The 19,319-nt window shown below is 35.5% G+C and overlaps 3 protein-coding genes across 3 annotated transcripts; 1 reads left to right on the top strand and 2 right to left on the bottom strand.

Moving 5' to 3' along the window:
* Positions 1 to 90: 90 nt before the first annotated feature.
* LOC124633459 (DNA-directed RNA polymerase I subunit RPA43) lies at positions 91 to 5,475 on the bottom strand. Its single transcript, XM_047168687.1, has 4 exons — positions 5,118 to 5,475; positions 4,810 to 5,001; positions 2,093 to 2,245; positions 91 to 555 (listed from the first exon to the last, which is right to left on the bottom strand). Exons 1-4 carry the CDS (start codon positions 5,294 to 5,296, stop codon positions 162 to 164), a joined length of 918 nt encoding a protein of 305 aa, XP_047024643.1. The 5' UTR covers positions 5,297 to 5,475; the 3' UTR covers positions 91 to 161.
* Positions 5,476 to 6,024: 549 nt separating this feature from the next.
* Positions 6,025 to 12,019, top strand: LOC124633458 (dual specificity mitogen-activated protein kinase kinase 4-like). Its single transcript, XM_047168686.1, has 8 exons — positions 6,025 to 6,261; positions 6,353 to 6,551; positions 6,733 to 6,885; positions 7,015 to 7,159; positions 7,370 to 7,539; positions 7,620 to 7,749; positions 7,927 to 8,147; positions 8,248 to 12,019. Exons 1-8 carry the CDS (start codon positions 6,228 to 6,230, stop codon positions 8,429 to 8,431), a joined length of 1,236 nt encoding a protein of 411 aa, XP_047024642.1. The 5' UTR covers positions 6,025 to 6,227; the 3' UTR covers positions 8,432 to 12,019.
* Positions 11,807 to 13,022, bottom strand: LOC124633460 (transmembrane protein 186). Its single transcript, XM_047168689.1, has 2 exons — positions 12,635 to 13,022; positions 11,807 to 12,361 (listed from the first exon to the last, which is right to left on the bottom strand). The coding sequence occupies exons 1-2, from the start codon at positions 12,999 to 13,001 to the stop codon at positions 12,066 to 12,068; spliced, it is 663 nt and encodes a 220-aa protein (XP_047024645.1). The 5' UTR covers positions 13,002 to 13,022; the 3' UTR covers positions 11,807 to 12,065.
* Between the last annotated feature and the right edge of the window lie 6,297 nt (positions 13,023 to 19,319).

The following is a 19,319-nucleotide window of genomic DNA, read 5'->3' as shown; positions in this document are numbered from 1 at the left end:
TAAATATTCAAAACATCCAATGCGTGATCGCATCATGTTAGAATTTTGAGGGAATTAATAAGTATACAAAATAAATATATAATTTTTTGTTTGTAGGTATATTAAAATCAATACTCTGAAATTTTACAAAAAGTAAATTCTATAACTTTTAACTCTAGGAATTATTGTACATCACGTTTGTATTTTTTAGATGGTTTGGAGATAGCTTCAGATTGTTTTTGCTCAGAATCTAATAATCGACTCTGTCTCTTAACTTTGATTTTTTCAGAGACACTTATTTCACTATCAACATTCTTTGTTTTCGAGCCACCGGATTTTCCATTTATTGCCTGTGTGTGATTGTCTGATGACGGTGAACTAATTTTGAGCAGATATTTGCTGGAATCAACATATTTTGAGCTGTTTTTTGAGGAAGACTGTGGTAGGCCATCTCCAATTTGTTTTTGAGTGTATGGTTTCGTCTTATCAAAATCAACATATGATACATTGATTGTTTGGGCTGCCTTTTTTTCTACTTCGTCATCATCATCTCCATCAGGGCCCAGCTTAACACATCTAAAATATAAAAAAGAAACATTAATCAATAACATACAAATAAACAGAAGAGAAAACTGTAAGGCGCTCTCTTGGCAATCAATAATAATTGTGCAATACTACAATATTTTTTTTTGTGCAATTAAAATTTTGTTTACTAAAAATCATTGCACATGTTCATTAATTACACAAGGGAACATGATTTTTGTTGCATGAAATATTATGATTATGACTAATATTGTGCATCTTAAGGCTGCTAATTTAAGATCTGAAGTCAGAATTTCTGTACCAGCTGTAGTTTTTGAGATATCAACTAAAACGTGATTTTCAAGAAAAACATAATTTTATTAACGAAAAACAGCAGAAGAACAACGATTTAGCATCAAAAAACTTTTTTTATAAGATTTTCTAGCTTGATTCGGTTTACTAGGGCTGTTTTTAATGCTGCATCAGTTGGCATTCCAAGGACCCTGGGACCGCTTTGTAATATCTTGATGGAACTTTTCACCTTGTTCTTCACTGAGATTACCTAGATTTTCAGGGAAATGGTCGAAATGGCTAAGAAGGAAGTATACCCAGCTGTTGGTACAACATCTGTTCAAAGTGCTTTGAATAGCTTTCATCCTTTTTGTTTCATAAATTTTTTTGTGCAATCCAAACGACTTCATTTCAGGCATTTTTTTCGATATCGGTCATGTAATTATGAAACTTCTCATCCTTCATCAAACTCCTTATTTGTGGACCATCATAAATTCTGGCTTTCAGTTTCTCTATACTCAAATTATGGGACTTTTTAGATATGTATTGAGCATTTTTGTTCAGAGCTTTTACAAATTGTTTCATGAGCCCAAGTTTGATGTGCAAAGGTGGTAGCACATTTATTAAGGTAAGGTGGTAGATAACAAGTTAGGGTAAATCTATTTGGACCGATTTTTTGTTAATTCCGTTTATATCATCCACGCAAAAAATACGAGCTAATGATTCGAGGGTTCTCGCCAGATCATCGGTGTTTGGTACTTTAAATGGGGTCTTTTCTTATTTTTCCATAACCTTAAAGGCTCGACGCATGTTTTATATACCATTATAGACACCTAGTAGGTACCTGTAGCAGGTGTCCAAAGAAAATCCAAAGTACTTAAAGTACTCCCGTTTTAAGAACTCTGACACACTTAGTCTTCAATCTTTAAATGTATATTCATCACAAATATTACAGAAATAGTTACTATCATTTTTACAGTTATTTCGCAACATAGAAATAGTAAAAAATATATTCTTTTTAAAGAAAATGCTCTGTTTTATGAAATTTAAGTAAAACTAGTTCGAAAATACGGTCAATAGCTATATCTCAAAAACTAAAGCTGTTAAAAAAACAATGTGGGTAGATTTGAAATCAGCGACCTCGCATTAGTAAAAAACAGTCATAAAACTTCATGCAACAAAAAAAAAAGTCTTATTTTGTTCCCTTGTGTTATAAATTAACGTAAATAAGTTTGCACAATATAGTTTGCATTAACATTGCACCATTATATTGTGCTGTCCAGGGTCTACCTAATACTACCTCTCATCAAGTTCTCCTCTAATATATGGTAGAGCTCCATAGAGGTCTAAGACTACTATTCTGAACTTCACTTCTTGTCCTTCTTGAATATTTGAGCCAACCCACATATTTCCAGGCTCTTCTGTTGGTCTCGGAATCACAACATTAAACACTCTGAAACATAAAAATATCTTATCAGTATAATGTACCTCCTAGAATAAATATAATTGAGAACAGGGCCGAATAAAATGTTACAGAGTTAAAATGGGTATGCTGCCTCATTATTAAATACAAACACTGGACACCCTTACTGTTCCTGAAAAAAGTATGTTATTTTACTTACTAGCTGTTGCCCATGGATTCACTGATGTTTCGAGGGACATAATGAAAGCATAGAATGATTTGATTGTTTGTAGGCTTCAAAACTATGCTCCATTTGAGTAGGCACTTAACTAAAGATAAACAATCTATCTTGATATGGTTTTTACACAAATACATACTAAATAAAGAAATACACCTTCAAACTATTTGAAAGGTTAATTTTAAACCGCCTTGCTAGCCTGGTCGATCCTAAACTGATCCCGGAACAGGCTGGATTCCGACCTGGAAAATCATGCTGTAGTCAGACCCTTAACCTTACCCAGCACATAGAGGACGGCTTTGAAACCGGCAAGGTGACAGGCACTGTATTCGTCGACCTTACTGCGGCTTACGACACCGTCAACATTAAACGCCTTCTGTGGAAGGTTGGCGAACTTACTGGGGACCGTAAATTTGTCGGGGTCCTTGGTGAACTCCTCCAGAACCGTCGCTTCCAGGTACACCTCAGCTCCGATAAAAGTCGTTGGCGAGCCCAAAGGAATGGCCTACCCCAAGGCAGTGTCCTGGCTCCGTTGCTGTTCAACATCTACACCAACGACCAACCATCTACCTCAAACACGACTCGCTTCCTGTACGCTGATGATTTGGCCCTGACATCACAGGGATCCTTTGAGGAGGTAGAGGAAAACCTCAATAAGGCACTTGAAGATCTGAGTATCTATTACCAGGAGAACGTCCTAAAACCAAACCCCTCAAAAACTCAGTCGTGCGCATTCCACCTGCGCAACAGAGAAGCGAGTCGAGCCCTTAACATCCAGTGGCAAGGTGTACCTATCAGCCATTGCCAGCTTCCAAAATACCTGGGTGTAACTCTCGACAGGTCGCTCACTTTTAGGAAACACTGCGAGAATACGAAGCAGAAAGTTGCCTCCCGCAACAACCTGTTGCGAAGGCTGACGAGCACGACCTGGGGAGCCTCTCCATCGGCGTTGCGAACCACTGGCCTGGCACTGTGCTACTCCGCGGGCGAATATGCATGTCCCGTGTGGAGTCGTTCCGCTCACGCCGGGCAGGTGGATGTAGCACTGAACGAAAGGTGCCGCATTATAACTGGCTGCCTCAAGCCGACCCCGGTACAGATGCTGTATCCACTGGCCGGCATTGCCCCACCAGATGTTCGCAGAAGCGTGGCTTCTGGCATCGAGAGAGCCAAACTCGAAGCAGACCAACGACACCCCATGCACAATTACACCCCCGTGCCTCAGCGGCTCAAAAGTCGCAGGGGTTTTTACAAGATCGTTGCTCCTGTCGATGGTGAGGCCTCTCTAGCCAGACGGGAACTTTGGTGGTCGAGGATTTCACTGCCCACTCTGTTTATCCCGCTCTTGGAAAGACTCCTTCCTGGACATGATCTCCCAAGAAGAGTTTGGCAGTCCTTAAACAGACTCCAAACGCAGGTCGGCCGAAGCAAAGACAATCGGTCCAGGTGGGGTTTCAAGGGCGGGACGGACCTTGGGTGCGAGTGCGGGGCTGCTATGCAGACCATGTCCCACCTCATCACATGTCCACTGTGCCCTGAAACTTGCTCGCGGCAGGACCTCATGAGTGCATCCGGCCGTGCTCTCGCTGTGGCGGCATATTGGGCTGACAAAGTGTAGTCTCACTATAAGACATGTCATCGACACGAAAGAAGAAGAAGAAATAAACTATTGCATAAAATTATGATCCAATTGATTAAGTAATAGTTATTTTTGTATAGATTTTGGCCACATTTTATTATTCTTAAACTGAGTTTTTAAATAAATTGATATCAAGATTGTTTATCTTTAGTTTCGGTGCTACTCAAATGGAGTATAATGAAATTCATATTACTGCAAGCAAGAAATAAGTTCACTGGGACATGGGGTGAAACAGGAAGAAGAATCTAGTCTTACCATAAAAGGTATTTAAGAAAACCTTCCACAAGTACAAATTTTACTTAAATCAAATATAACACTATTGCACAATATTACAAATTGCTCCATTTCAAGATTGCATAATAAAAGAAATAAAAATGCACACAGTTACAATAATATTTAGAAATAAGAAGAGCCAATCAAAGAAGAAATTACCTATTTACTTATATTATCATAACGTCACTTTTTATGGAACAGCTATATTGTACTGTTCCATTGACAATACTGCCTCACAAATACCTTAAATCAAAACACTTTTTTGCACTTTATCAATTATCAAAGAAAGACTATATATGTAAGTATAATAACAGCTCGAAGCCCTGACCACAACTATGGAAATTATGCAACCCAACCTTAGAAATTGGATGTGTGATGAAAATTAAGATATTTTGTACCTAAGTTACACCCCACCCAGGAACTAGATAACCATTTTAAAAATACTTTACTGCATAAAATTCTTACCTATGTATGAGAATGCCTAAATGTGTAGTACTTTTCTTATTTACGATTCCAGTTAGTGTAGCTCCAACGAAAGGTCGAAATATGAAGTAGTCTGCCTGCACTTGAAAATGAATATCTGCATTATCATTTCTTATGGTTCCAAAATTCTGTAGAACTTTGAGATTTTTGTAACTTAAAAGAATGCCATTGAATCTGTGAAGAAAATATTTTCAGTTAACTTTTATCTAACGTAGGTAAAATTGATTGCGTTTGGTGTATGTATCCTTTCAATGAGTCGACTTCATACAAATACAAAAATGATCACTTACTCTTTATCAAACTTCCCGATTTTGTAATCCAACAAATTTTTAATAGATTCCTTGAGGTTTCCAAGGCACCAGGGTTGTAGTGCTAAGTTTTGAGTCACTTTTTTTTCTATAATACACGAATTCTTATCATTAGCTAATTTTTTTAATTCTTTGATATCGAATTTTATAATAGTTGACATTTTACCACCGCATATATAAATTTGCTTTTGATAAAATAAAATTGCACCAAATATTATCAATTTTTGCAAGAAGTTATTTTGACAATGCTAACCCAAATAGATCCAACCAAATTGTTTCTTTTCTTTTTGTAAACAACATCATCGTGCGTGATCGAGGATCAACTACAGATTAAATACATTTTGAAATCTTATCTACTGAAAAAGCAAGCCGCTTCAATTTTTGATGTTAGGCACTCCCTAGACGGGATGATGATGTCGCAATATTTTTATTGTAAGTACTGCGCGCTTTAAAGAGCTAATTCCTTCGGATGTGCGATGTACTGAAGATAAATCAATGCAACAAAGAGGCGGAGCGGAGCGGGGCTGAGATGTGAAAAAAGAGGTAGTTGTTTCCACTGAAGCGGAGCGAGGTGGAAAAAAGGGGGAAATATAATCCAACATCGGTCTGCCCCATTTTCCAGCCTCAGGTACTGTTGAAAGACAGACGTAGCTCTGACGACCGACTTTGGTGGTCGGTATAATCATCAAACAACTTCAAGTGACGTAAGTGCCCTGCCTGGAGATGGCTAGCAGCATCTTAGGACCAAAAAATTGCCACACTGCGCTGACCTATACTCGATACTCGTCCCGTGCGAGAGTATGGACACATCCAAGAAAGAAACCTCCACTTAAGTCATAGACTAAATACTAATTTTATTCTGGTATCCACAGAGTATAATGCAGCTGTCAAACTTATGCCAATTACCATCGTTGAATCGTATGTTGTCGATTGGTACTTGCTACGATGCTTACATTCGACAATATATTTACATGGCATATTATGAAAACGTGACCAATTTTTTCGTAATATAAACCTTCAAATGGAGAATTTGGAAGCTGTAATTTGCACCAAAGAATAGTGAAAACAGTATAATAAACATTTGTATTAAAAATGTCGAAGAATGGCGAAGTGTCATCAAACCAAGGTAGGAGCAAGCAAATGATATAAACGGTGTAATATATGAATTTTGGTGCAATCGTAGTATAATTCCCTTAATCTACATTTTAAACGTTTAGGCCCAAGTAGACCTACTATGCCGAAGCCTGAGTTGAACTTGTTTGGCTTGGAGAAACGTAAAGGATTAAACCTGCAAATAGCCGGAGGTCCATCAGGTGACGGCGCAGCTTTTATGCCATTTCCTGCAAACCCTCCTCCAGTTCAGAGACCGCGAGTCCCCTCACGCACCATAAGAGATGTTCTGCCTGAAAACACAAGGTAATTATTTGATGATTATTGATTGCTAATGCTCTGCTATATTATGCCTGAAGCTCATAAAGAGGCAATTTTTAAAACACTTTAATTTTATTGGGTAGTTGAAATAATTTATTATTTTATTCTCTCTGAGATTTGTATATAATTTATTCACATAGTAAAGGTATATTTTTTTATATTTCAGAGATAGATGTAGGATTTACCCATCTATGCAATCTTCAGGAAAATTGCAGTTATCTGCAACAGAAGTATATGACTTCACCTCTGATGACTTGCAGGATCTTGGTGAAATAGGAAGAGGGGCATTTGGAGCTGTGAACAAAATGGTTCATAGAAAGTAAGATTTAGCTTTTTATTTTAGCTAATTTACTATAACTTTTTATTTCAAGCTTTTCAAAGGTCACCAAAACAAAAAAGAAGAAGTATTGCAGTATTTAATTATGGAACATGGTCTATTATATTTCAGAACAAACCGTGTAATGGCTGTGAAGCGTATCCGCTCCACTGTTGACGAGAAGGAACAGAAGCAACTCTTGATGGATCTTGAAGTGGTGATGAAAAGCAATGACTGTGTTTACATTGTGCAGTTCTATGGAGCACTATTTAAAGAGGTGATCACATAATTTATTTGTACTAAGACTGGTTGTTGTATAATCAAGAAAGGCTTTGTAAATCTATGGGATGAAATAGTCATATTGCCTGTAGTTACATAAAAAACAGAGATCCTACTCAAAGTAGTCACAAAATTATGAATACCAACAATGTATGATCCAGCCACTTCATATTCAGAAAATCTTGATGTTATTAATTGTGTATTTCAGGGTGATTGTTGGATCTGTATGGAATTAATGGATACTTCACTAGACAAATTTTATAAGTTTATATGTGAAAGGATGCAGACTCGAATACCTGAAACAATTTTAGCTAAAATAACTCTTGCAACAGTTAAAGCTTTAAATTATCTAAAAGAGAAATTAAAAATAATTCACAGGTGAGTTAATTATTACCTTTTAATTTGCCTTCTTTTGTTATTTGTGGTTTTGTGTAACATGGTTATTATTTTTATGGCAGGGATGTGAAACCATCAAATATTTTATTGGACCGAAGAGGAAACATAAAATTATGTGATTTTGGTATATCTGGGAAGCTAGTGGATTCAATAGCCCGCACTCGCGATGCTGGCTGCAGACCTTATATGGCTGTGAGTATTTTAATTAATATAAATAAATATTAAGAATCAAAGAGAAAGCTGTGAGTGTGTTTTTTTACTTCTTCATGCTGAAACACCATTTTGTTGAGTCTTGGCAATGATGTAGCTCATGCATCTATGTGTGTAACACATTGGGTAGGATACTAAAAGCATTTGTCGATCTTCCAGCCGGAGCGTATAGATCCGGGACGAGCTCGAGGTTACGACGTGCGGTCAGACGTGTGGTCGCTCGGCATCACGCTCATGGAGGTGGCCACGGGTGCCTTCCCGTACCCGCGCTGGGGTTCAGTGTTCGAGCAGCTACAGCAGGTCGTACAGGGTGACCCGCCGCGACTAACTAATACCAACAATGCTTTCTCCAATAACTTTGTTAACTTCGTGAATACTTGGTGAGCATTTCCTGCATACACATATTTAGACAGCTCTCTTCTACTTACAGCTTATCTGACTGTTTAAACAATTGGCCTTTAATGTTATTTTCTTTTTCAGCCTCATAAAAGAAGAAAATCAAAGACCTAAATACAATAGGTTATTGGAACACCCCTTTATTAAAGGTATTGATCAGAGCCGGGCTGATGTTGCTGCTCATGTTTGTGAAATATTAGAAGCCATGGAGCGCAATGGTGTCAGCCCATTTACAACAGATCAACCCGCACAGGCATGGGTTGATTAAATATCCAAAATCAATGTGTGGGATATTTGCTTAATATTAAATCTATAATAACACCAATACACACTTGCAATATTTTACCATAAATTTTATGAATTCTGCCCAAGGAATATCTAAAATTGATTGTCAGGTAGATACTATATTGATGAATTATTGAAGAGTGGATAACTAATATATCATATGGAAATATCACTATTCAAAATAATTAGTGTTTTCTGACAACATCTGTATAATTAGCAAAATATGTTTTGAAAAATCCACCCATTGCTGGATGGATACTATATTCTCGCAAGTCCCTCGTCTACTTAAGATCGTATTCTCACAATATAGTATGTTTCTAACAATATGCTTAATTTTGTAAAGTATTAGTCACTTTCAGGTTATGACCAAGATGTTTTCAATGTGATATGAGTTGAATAATCCTGATACATGTCCCTGCTTTTACGAAACTCTGATTTAATAATCGAGGCTGAATGTGACTAATGTAATAGGCACCAAAACAGTTACTATGTAGTACATTAGGGCAACTAGGAAAATTGTTAATTGCCAGTGATTTGTCATAAATAAAATGTGATTGTGGTTTTTATTAGAATTGTAATTTAACTATGGCATAACTTTAACACTTTGAAAAATTTTAATACTTAACATTATTTTGCACTGCCATTAATGCAGGCTCTGAAATATTTGGAATGTGTCTAAGAGGGGTTTTTATTCAAACAAAAATAATTACAACAAAAACCGCTGGAAGCGCGTCGGAGCGCATTTAAAAATAATAATTTAGTATAAACCTTAACTACCTTGACATACGGTCTACAAGAGTATGCGCGCGTATGCTCTTCGATAGTCTCGCTCGAGCCCGAGCGGCTCATGCGAATTTATTCTTTTGTAGACCGTATGTTAAGGCTTCCCGCGGTGTGCGCTGTGCCATAGAAGCATCTCCTTGAAAGGTTCTCGAGCGTCGATGCCTTTTGCTGTTACAGACATATTATACGAGTATATTTCTCTTTCAAATCCCTCTGATTACTGTTCCACATCCAGTGGCGGCGTAACATCGGGTGGCACCCGGGGCGAACTAGGTAACTATTGAGCTCCCCCCCCCCCCTCCCCAAAAAAAAAACAACGAAATATAATCACGTAGTAAAACAAAAATCGTGTAGAAATCATTTGTGGGGCTTTTCGCTAGGTTTAACATTAAGAAACCCGAGACAGATCAGTGCAAAGTTATAAAGCGCTAGCGAAGCGAGCCCGAAATTTTTGAGATTTGGGACACAATTGAACCCAAACATGTTCTTAAAAAGCGGTTCATTAAGCCGCGAGCGTAGAGAGCGCGAAATTTTTGAGTTTTGGAACACAACAGTACCCAAACATGTTTGAAAAAAACCACTGTTAAGTGAAGAAGCCGCGAGCGTAGCGAGCGCGAAATTTTAATTTTGGGGGCGCAAAGATGCCTTACGAAATGACAAAACCATAGTAGAATGAAAGACACGAGCGTGAAATTTTTGAGTTAGGTACATATAAGTATTCAAACAAGTTTGAAAAAAAAAAACACTGTAACTGTAAAGTGAACAAGCTGCGAGCGTAGCGAGCGCGAAATATTTTGAGTTCTGGGACACAAAAGTCCTCCACCGCTTACAAGTAGCGCCTAAACAGCTTAGAAATATCAACCGTAAAGTGAATTTTCTAATTGTTGGTTTGAGGATTCTCAAATTGACCTCAGAATCAAGCACAAATAAAAAGAAACCGTGACTGAAGCGAGCGTCAGTTGTTTCTGCTACTTCGGTGCTTTAACTTTTTGTTAGATTGAGGACTCAAAAAGTAAGCGCAGAATGATTTAGAAACGAACAAACAACCGCGAGCGAAGCGAGCGGATTTCTTTTATAACTTTGAGGAATTAATTCAAGTAATCAGGAAAAAGCAAAAATACAAGAGAGGGGTGACAGTCGGACTGAGAGGAGTGAGAGGGGTGTCACCTTCTCAGTAGGCTTCGCAGATTAGTATGGCACCCTTAGTGACTTGTCCCATCTGCCCGCGCCATCCTTGGTCATGCAGATATGTGCCGACCGAGATGGCACCCCCCGAAATGTGGTACCAGGGGCGGACCCTCCCCCCGCCCCCCACCCTTACGCCGCTACTGTCCACATCAAAGATCCTTGCGGTTTTACATTTATGATTGTATGGTTTACATATTAAATTTTCTTTAACCTACCAGTTACTCAATTTGAAATAAAATCGGTTAAATATGAAGCTCATGTTTAAAAATATTATGTAAGAGACGTGAACCACATTTTGCATTTGCATACTCGATTCAGAAACTAGCGGATACTTTCACCTAAGTGCAAGGATGCATCACATAAGACGTCCAATTAGTTTTTCGATAATTTTGTTAGTGCAAATGGATTTATATTTATACATAGGTACCTACACCAGATCCAAATTTGCATCAGGCACTAGTGTTAAGTCGAATTGGATTTTTTAATTACAATAAATTGGTGGTGACAATAATTCTTGAAATTATGTTACATATTATTATAATTATTTTAGATGAATAACGCAGCCGCCGATAGTAGTTAGATGATAAAGCTTCCTCTCCACTCATGTTTCTAATTGTGGTTTACCTAAACTATTCAAATGACTTAGAAGTCTTATTTCAACTGACACCATTCTGCTTCTGCATTTAGAAAAATATGTTTTTTTTTTTTCATTTAAAGATATGTATTTATGTCATCTATTTATTGCTTTTGTGACAAATAATTGCGTTCCAACTTCTGATGATGTTATTTTGTTTTGAAACTATCTAATATTCAACAACTTGTTAATTTCAATCATAAATTTTGGAACTTTGACTTAATTAGAAGTTATTTTCCATTGTGTTTTGACTAATTTTTTCTAACCAGTTTGTGTAAAATTATACTTGCCAAAATTTTAGTATATAGATTCTCACATTCTGAAGTAGACTAATCTGAAATAAAGACTCCTGAAAGACAAGAGGTCTATTCTGTTTTCGCGTCTTTGTCAGGTTAAATGCTACAATAACTCTGAATTACATTCAACTAATTGTGTGGACACTGTAACTTAAATATCAAATTTGATTTTATTCTCTCAGCATATTATGACTGGTTGAGTAAGTTTGTTTTAGGCAATAGCTCATAAAGGTGATTTTATAAATTTGTATATACCCACTAAATAATAATGATTAGTTTTAAAATTATGTGTTATTGTTAACCATAGCCATAACCAGGTTAAGTATTATTGCCTTCTAGTGATAGGCATCTTATTGATAGTTGGTTGTTATTTTTCTGCTAAGTAACAAAACAAGAAAATGTCAAAAAGAAGGATGGATGCTTGTTGCACCAGTAAAGAAAAAATAATACCCTGTTATTTTTATTAATTTAACTTATAATTATTTGAATAACTACACAACAAATAATAAAATACAACTGAAAGTATTTTCTATTCACAAATCAAATTGTTTGAAATTTTAATCAACATCACTTGCAAATGTTTAACAATTATTTGATTAAATTCACCTATTTATAAGATTTGGTTCTCAATACTACTGTATGTTTAAGAAGTAGATTGGTAACATTATGACTTAGTAGTTTTAATTTTCCTTCTCCTAGTCATTCCATACAAAGGATTACTCCAATACCTGTCCCATTTTTTTTGAATTTAAGACATTGCCATACTTAACAAATAATTTGTACTTAGTCCCGTCTGCCAGTTGTGGTGATAAATATAGAGCATCTGTAAATTTTGGGCTCATATCCAGCAATGGAAACCAATCATCCACTGTCACTATTTTATCTTTTCTCTTTCCCCAGAAATCAACTGAAGATATCTTAATTTTTTTATCATCTGCTCTTATATACAAATATCCAATAATGTTCTGGAATGGAGCGCTTGCCACAGAAAGGACTGCTAAACCAGTAATACCTGTAAAATTGAAAACATATTTGATTCTTTAAATTGGCTTCGTAATTTTGGAGCCGTTTGGCGACAATAAGACAAAAAATGCTTCCTCTTTATTATAGTATAGATAAGCAATTGCTCTCAGTTTCACTAGCAACTTAGGGATACTTCTTGGCGCACCCAGATAAACTAGGACTCCAGGAAAATGATTTTTTTCCATTGACCAAACAAGCACAAATTTCATATGCATACTTTATGTTTCATTTTACTTTATTAACGGTAAGGCATAAGGTTTACCTATGTATGCCGCTGATAGGAAAGCACCTCGTGGTAGAACCTCAAAAATTTCCATTAATCCACAACCGGGCACGGCTAGTGATGTTCCTGTTAGATGATACACTTTAAGTCTGTTAAAGGCTGCAATATACCTAACAAAAGGAAATGAAAATACTGTTTCGTATACACAGGGACTGTGGTTTGCCTGACTATCAGTGAGGCTATTATCTTTTGCAGTTGAACAAAATCTACTTAAAGTGTTGTATTTTTTGCCACTTAATATCAGTTTCAACATTGTTATATTGTTGCAAGTTGCGGTATTATTTATTATATTTCTTACTAAGATTTTAACCTTAGCGAGAAAAATAAATATATAACAGATGATCATCAGCTGTCAAATAGTGTCAAACGTAAATCCTGTAAAGATATGTCAGTTGACATCTTGACATTGACGTTTGTGAAGTGCAGACACTTTTTTTTTTTTTTTTTGGAATTTTATGACCTGGTAACTGAGACCTTTAAGTCAAGTCATTTTTTACACATAATCATAAACTTTATCACTTCACTTCACGACACTTAAATTGTTTTGATAGTATTTTTAATGTATTTGTATATGGGTTTATAACTGTTCTTGTCTTTTAATAACTGTTTAAGTGGCGGCGGGCGGGATGAAGAATCAAACTTAATTTTCAGTTCACACAGTTCACTAGCCAACACTATAATCTGTCAAGTAGGAAGGTTTGGCAGTCAAAAATAAGATGCTCCATGGTTCCTTCTTGTGATTCACAATGGGGGCACGTATTACTCGTAATAATCCCAAGTCTAGCAAGGTGTGACGGTGCAGTATTATGGCCAAAGCGCAATCTATTTAACGTAGTGATAAAGTCTCGGCTGGCTTCTTTCAGTCTATTGTACCAGGGTCTAACAGGTAATCTTTCTTGAATACTTCCATACCACTTCCCTTTGATGTTTTGGTCTTTCTTCCACATTTCTAACCATAAATTATGTACATTTTCATTAATACATTGCAGGAAATCAGTCATCGGAATTTCCATTGCATTTCTAACATCAACAGCATTATTACCATCATATGCGGTTTTATCAGCTATTTCATTGCCAGAGATGCCTCGGTGAGATGGTACCCACAGGAACGCAATTTCGATATGCTTAAGGTAATACTGATAAATTATTTCTTTGATAAAATACAAAATATAATTAGACTTAAATGAAATTGAAAGGTTAGCTAAAGATTTTATCAAGCTTAGTGAATCAGAAACAATCAAAAAGTATTTACAATGATCAAGCTGACGAATATATAATAATGCCCTATAAACCGCATATGCCTCTGCAGTGAATATATTACAAGTATTGTGCAGAACAAAGCTTCGAGAGAATTTTGAATGTGAATCGTATATAGCAGCATGCACATAATCGTTCCCCTTACTGCCATCAGTATAAATAACATAATAATTCTTATTTTCTGCCAAAAACTGCAACATTTCAAAATTATTATTAATTGAATTTTGCATTACTTTAATAGGATGTGTAATACTCTGATAAGAGAAGGAGTAACATGGCCATGGGCACTGTTTTCTAACACCAGTAAAACTATTCTCTGTTTCCAGCAATATTTTGGATAATGTTGGGGAATTGCCACTCAAGAGATCCTCTCCTGTTGTTAGTCTACTAGAATTAGTATTTACAAAAGGTACAATTTTATTTTTTATTTTCTTGTTATTTGCAGCAATTAGCTTAAGACAGAATCTTCCTGCAAGTAGAATACGTCTCAAAATTAAGGGCATCAATTTAGTCTCTACTTCCATGGCCCTTATGGGAGTAGAGCACATTGCACCAGAAATTGTTCTCAAAGCTCTGTTCTGCAAGAGATCTAATTTATTTACATGAGTACTATTTATATACACTAGAGAACTATAATCGAAATGACTCCTAACTATACTTTTGTACAAAATTGACAATATTTTCGGGTCTGCCCCCCATGAAACACCTGCGAGACATTTCATTATATTTAAGCCTTTTAGAGCATTCTTTGATATGTATTTAATATGTTCCTCGAAAGTTAATTTTCTGTCGATTACTATGCCTAAAAATTTCTTTGAATTTACTGTGTTTATAATTTCTCCATTATAAATTACTTTTGAATTTGTATTTTCATTTCCAAATATCATGACACTGCTTTTGGAGGGGTTAATTTTTAAATGCAATACATCATTATAGTAGTGGAATAGTTCAGACAGGGCTTTGTTGATATTGTCAATCGCAATTTCTACATTATAATTACTAGTGTACAGAACAATATCATCTGCAAACTGCAGAATTTCTACATTACTATTTACAAATTTACATATTTCACTTGTGTATATATTATATAGCAAAGGAGACAGTGTAGCACCCTGCATAGTACCTCTAGATGTAGATTTTGGACCATACAATGTATTATTGTGCCTTACATAGACTGTTCTATTTTTTAAGAAGTTAAATATCCATTTACACAGCTGACCAGGCACGCCCAACCTAGACATAACTTCTACAAGTATAGTCGGATCTAAACTGTCAAATGCACCTTGAACATCTAGAAATACACAAACAGTGTTTAACTTTCTATCTTTTGCATGTTTCAGGTCAAAGATTAAAGAAGTGAAGCTGTCAGCACAACTTCGTCCTCGACGAAATCCATATTGAACATGTGGAATGATGCTGTTAGATTCCATATACCAATCTAAACGATTTTTGATCATGTTTTCAAATATTTTCCCTAGACATGAGGAGAGTGATATTGGTCTATAAGAGCTGGCCAACTTTGCAGGTTTATCTGGTTTGAGTATTGGAATGACACATTGAGTTTTCCATGACTGTGGAATACGTTTACAATGCCAAAGGAGATTAAGAACATTAAGAAATATTTTTTGCGCAGATTCATCTAAATTTTTAATAATACAATATGGAAAATCATCTAAACCAGGTGTAGTGTCTCTCCGAGATATCAAACTCATGTTAAATTCTGACCATGTAAAAGGATGTAATAAAAATTTTGAATTTAGATTGTCATTGTTTAATTCAAAAATACTGCCTAAATTATCAGAATCTTTTAAATTACTATTATCTGATAATTTATCTAGAAATGGAGAAACAAACTCATCACTGTATGATTTGTTGCCAGTTCTTATACCTTTAAACATTTTAAGATGATTCCAAATCTTACTTATAGGTGTAGTTCTATTAAAAGTGTTACATAAGTTATCCCAACCTATTCCTCTTTGTTCCGATATAGTTCTTTTCTTAAGCGCATCTTTTCTTTTGTAATCTAAATAATTCTCCATAGTAGACTCACTTCTATAAAGTTTTAATGCATTATAAGAGGCAATTACACTTTTTTCACAAATGTCATTCCACCAAGGAGCTGGAGGCCTGCTTTTAAAATTATTTAATTTAAATAGTGAGTTTAGGAATTGTCATCTCTTTTAAAGTATCTAATCGAGAACAAAAATCATTATAGGTTGAAATAGGATCATACAATTTTAGGGCTAAATCATTGAATATTGTTTTGGAAATAGTTTTATACTTTATCCAATCTGCTTTTTTGTATATAAATCTATCAACTGGGGGATTAATTTGATATTTATCTATTTGTAGAGTAATCTCTGTTATTGTTGGATAGTGATAACTACCCATGGCATCATCATGCACAGACCACTCGCATATTGATGCGAGGTTAGCACTAACAAAGCTAACATCAATTGCAGATGGATTTCGTCTCGGGTTATTAACAGTTGTAAAACTACCATCATTCAAAATACACAAATCCAAGTCATCAATGATATTAAATAAATCCTGACCTCTGCTCTTAGTGGACAGACAACCAAATGCAATGTGATGCGCATTAAAATCACCGCTGATAAAGATGGGCTTTGGAAGATCATTAATTATATTACGCAGTCTGTTGATTCGTAGGTGTCCACTAGAAGGAGGACAGTATACACAAAGAATAGTTAAGCTACCATGCACAGTAGATAAGGACAAAGCAACAGTTTGTATGTCTTCATAAAATCTAGTGTTTAAAACTGTGTACTTTAAGTATGGCTTAATTAGTATTGCTACACCATTATGAGCGTTATTGGAATTTTGATTATAAATATTATATCCAGGTATTCTAAAATTATGATCTTTAAACCATGTTTCGTTAAGTAAGCAAATGTCAATATTTTGTTTTTCTAAGAATTGAATTAATAAGGGTTTCTTACTATTGGCACTCTGTATGTTATACTGAGCAATACGTAGCTTAGATATTGTGTGACTTGGATCCATTACTTTAGATTTTTAAGTAAAGTTTCTTTAATACTGTTTATGGTAGTAGGCGTATTATCTCCCTTATTACCTAGTTCCACCAATGTTTGCACCAGGGCCATGAGTACATCATTGCTGGCAACTATTTGTGCTTTGATGTCCACCTTAGGGACTTCCTTAGGTTTATTTACATTATGTACAGTATTATTTACAACAGGCTTATTTACAGAAGTATGTACAGACTTATTTACAGATGTATGTACAGACTTATTTACAGTTTTATTTACATTATTATCAACTAGTTTCATTTTTGGAGGTGAAAGAGGTGGAAATTGTGAAATATCAGTCATTTGTTGTTTTGTCATTGTTGCACTTGCGTAAGTTATTTTATTTTTCTTTTCTAAAATTTTGTTTAATTTAATTGGACACAATCTAGATATTGCCAGATGAGGCCCACTGCAATTGACACAGCAGATCTCTGTTGGTTTGTCACATACTTTATATAAATGCTCACCTCCACAAATGGAACATCTTTGTTTACCATTGCATATTCTAGCAGAATGGTTAAATTTGAAGCAACGGAAACATTGCTGCAATGGGGGGACATATTCAAATACTCGGTATGAAAATAAATCATATTGTACATTGTCTGGAAGAATATTTGATAGAAAAGTTATGCTAACTGTTTGTAGTGGTACTCGCTCTTGTCCAACTTTCTTTGTGAATCTTCTTACAGCTATTATTTCATAGATTGAAGACAGTTTTGTATATAATTCTTTGTTAGAGATGTTTGCTGGTACAAATCTGATTATACCTGTTTTTTCTATTTGCGCAGCCGGAATAAATGCTTTCAAATCATGTTTGTTAAGAAAAGCAGTATTATTAATAAAATTATTAGCAGTATTATATTGCTTGAATATTACCGCTATTTTATTCGCATTAATGCGCTGTATGGCCGTCACCCCTTTTATTTCGCTAGAAAATATGTGGTTAAGGTAGATAGGGCTCTTATTTCCTATTCTATCCTTATTGTTGGTGGCTTCAATGAACACTTTAAAGTCCACATAGGGTGCATTTTCTGGATATAGTCTTTTATAATCTGGTTTGAAATATGGTGTATAGTCAGTACGCTCACCGCCGCCGCCATCACCACAGCAGTCCATCGCAGTCCCTTCGCCTCCGGCCTCAGACCGGGGACGTTTATGTGAGGTGGGCGGGTTATCCCCGCCCCCCTCATTTCCCACCATTTTCACAGTTTTCCACACCTAGCACTTTTGTTTTAATTACTTTTACATAAAAAAAAACTAGCAAATGTTTAATAAAAACAAATTTTGAAAAAATCCTGAACCGCGCTTATTTAAAGTTCCCGCCAGAATCAATCAAAGAAGAAGTGCAGACACCCAACGACAGTATTATGACCATAGACATAATATAGTAAACAGGACTGGGCACTTTTAACCAAAAACGAGCCGAGTGAAACAGTTCGTACGGAGGCCGTCTGTCCCTTTCTAATAGGGTGACTATGAGATTAAGCTATGTGAGACCAATCCGAGTTTGCTAAGATTATTAAACACAGATTGGTATTGAAGTTTTAACTTACGCAGTTTGTGACCTAAAAATACTAATATAGGCTTTTAATAATTAGCGGGAATTAGCAGTAATAAAAACAGGAAGATACGAAGTGCACACTGATTTTTTTGTATTTTTGCTTCACATATAGACTGCTGAGCCATTTATATCGCCTTTCTACATTTTTTTGGGAAGCTATAACAATAGTACAACATTTTTAAAATCCATCTCCCATATTTTGACTCATTACAAGAATTCATGGTCACCCTAGTTGTTTGATTTACGAAAATGTTATTATTAGCTTACCTGTGGAACGATATATTGCAACCACCATAGGATTCACTTTCACAAGTATAAAAGCAACACTTTTTCACCATTTTAATAGTTTAAATTGATTTAATACAAAAAAATATAAACAAAATTTTAAATGCTGATTACGCGCCAAGAATGTTCAGGGTTACCGCTAGAAATAAAAAAAAGTAAAATAAAAATTTATGTTGTTTATGTTTTAAGAATAAATACAAATAAATTAATGCGATTGTTTTTAATTTGTTGACTTACAATTGTTAAAATAAGATAAAAATATAAGTGATTCAATTATTTTTTTGGGCTAAAAAAACTGTTCATCACAACATTTTTTTATGCTGGCAAGGTGTTAGAAAGAGACAAACGGCCTCCGTTCTAACTATCCCTCTCGGCTCGGATTTGCCTCTGTGTATTATGCAACCAATTTAGTACCTTATTGCGTTGGAATAGAGTTCATTTTCGTAAATATATATTTTGAGAGTGCGCAATCTTGTTTATAGTATATTACATCTATGATTATGACACTAAT

This window comes from Helicoverpa zea, chromosome 9 (genome assembly GCF_022581195.2).
Source record: "Helicoverpa zea isolate HzStark_Cry1AcR chromosome 9, ilHelZeax1.1, whole genome shotgun sequence".
In the NCBI taxonomy this organism is placed as follows: domain Eukaryota; kingdom Metazoa; phylum Arthropoda; class Insecta; order Lepidoptera; family Noctuidae; genus Helicoverpa; species Helicoverpa zea.
Note: the sequence above shows the minus strand (reverse complement) of the source record. Positions and strands in the feature narration are given on the sequence as shown.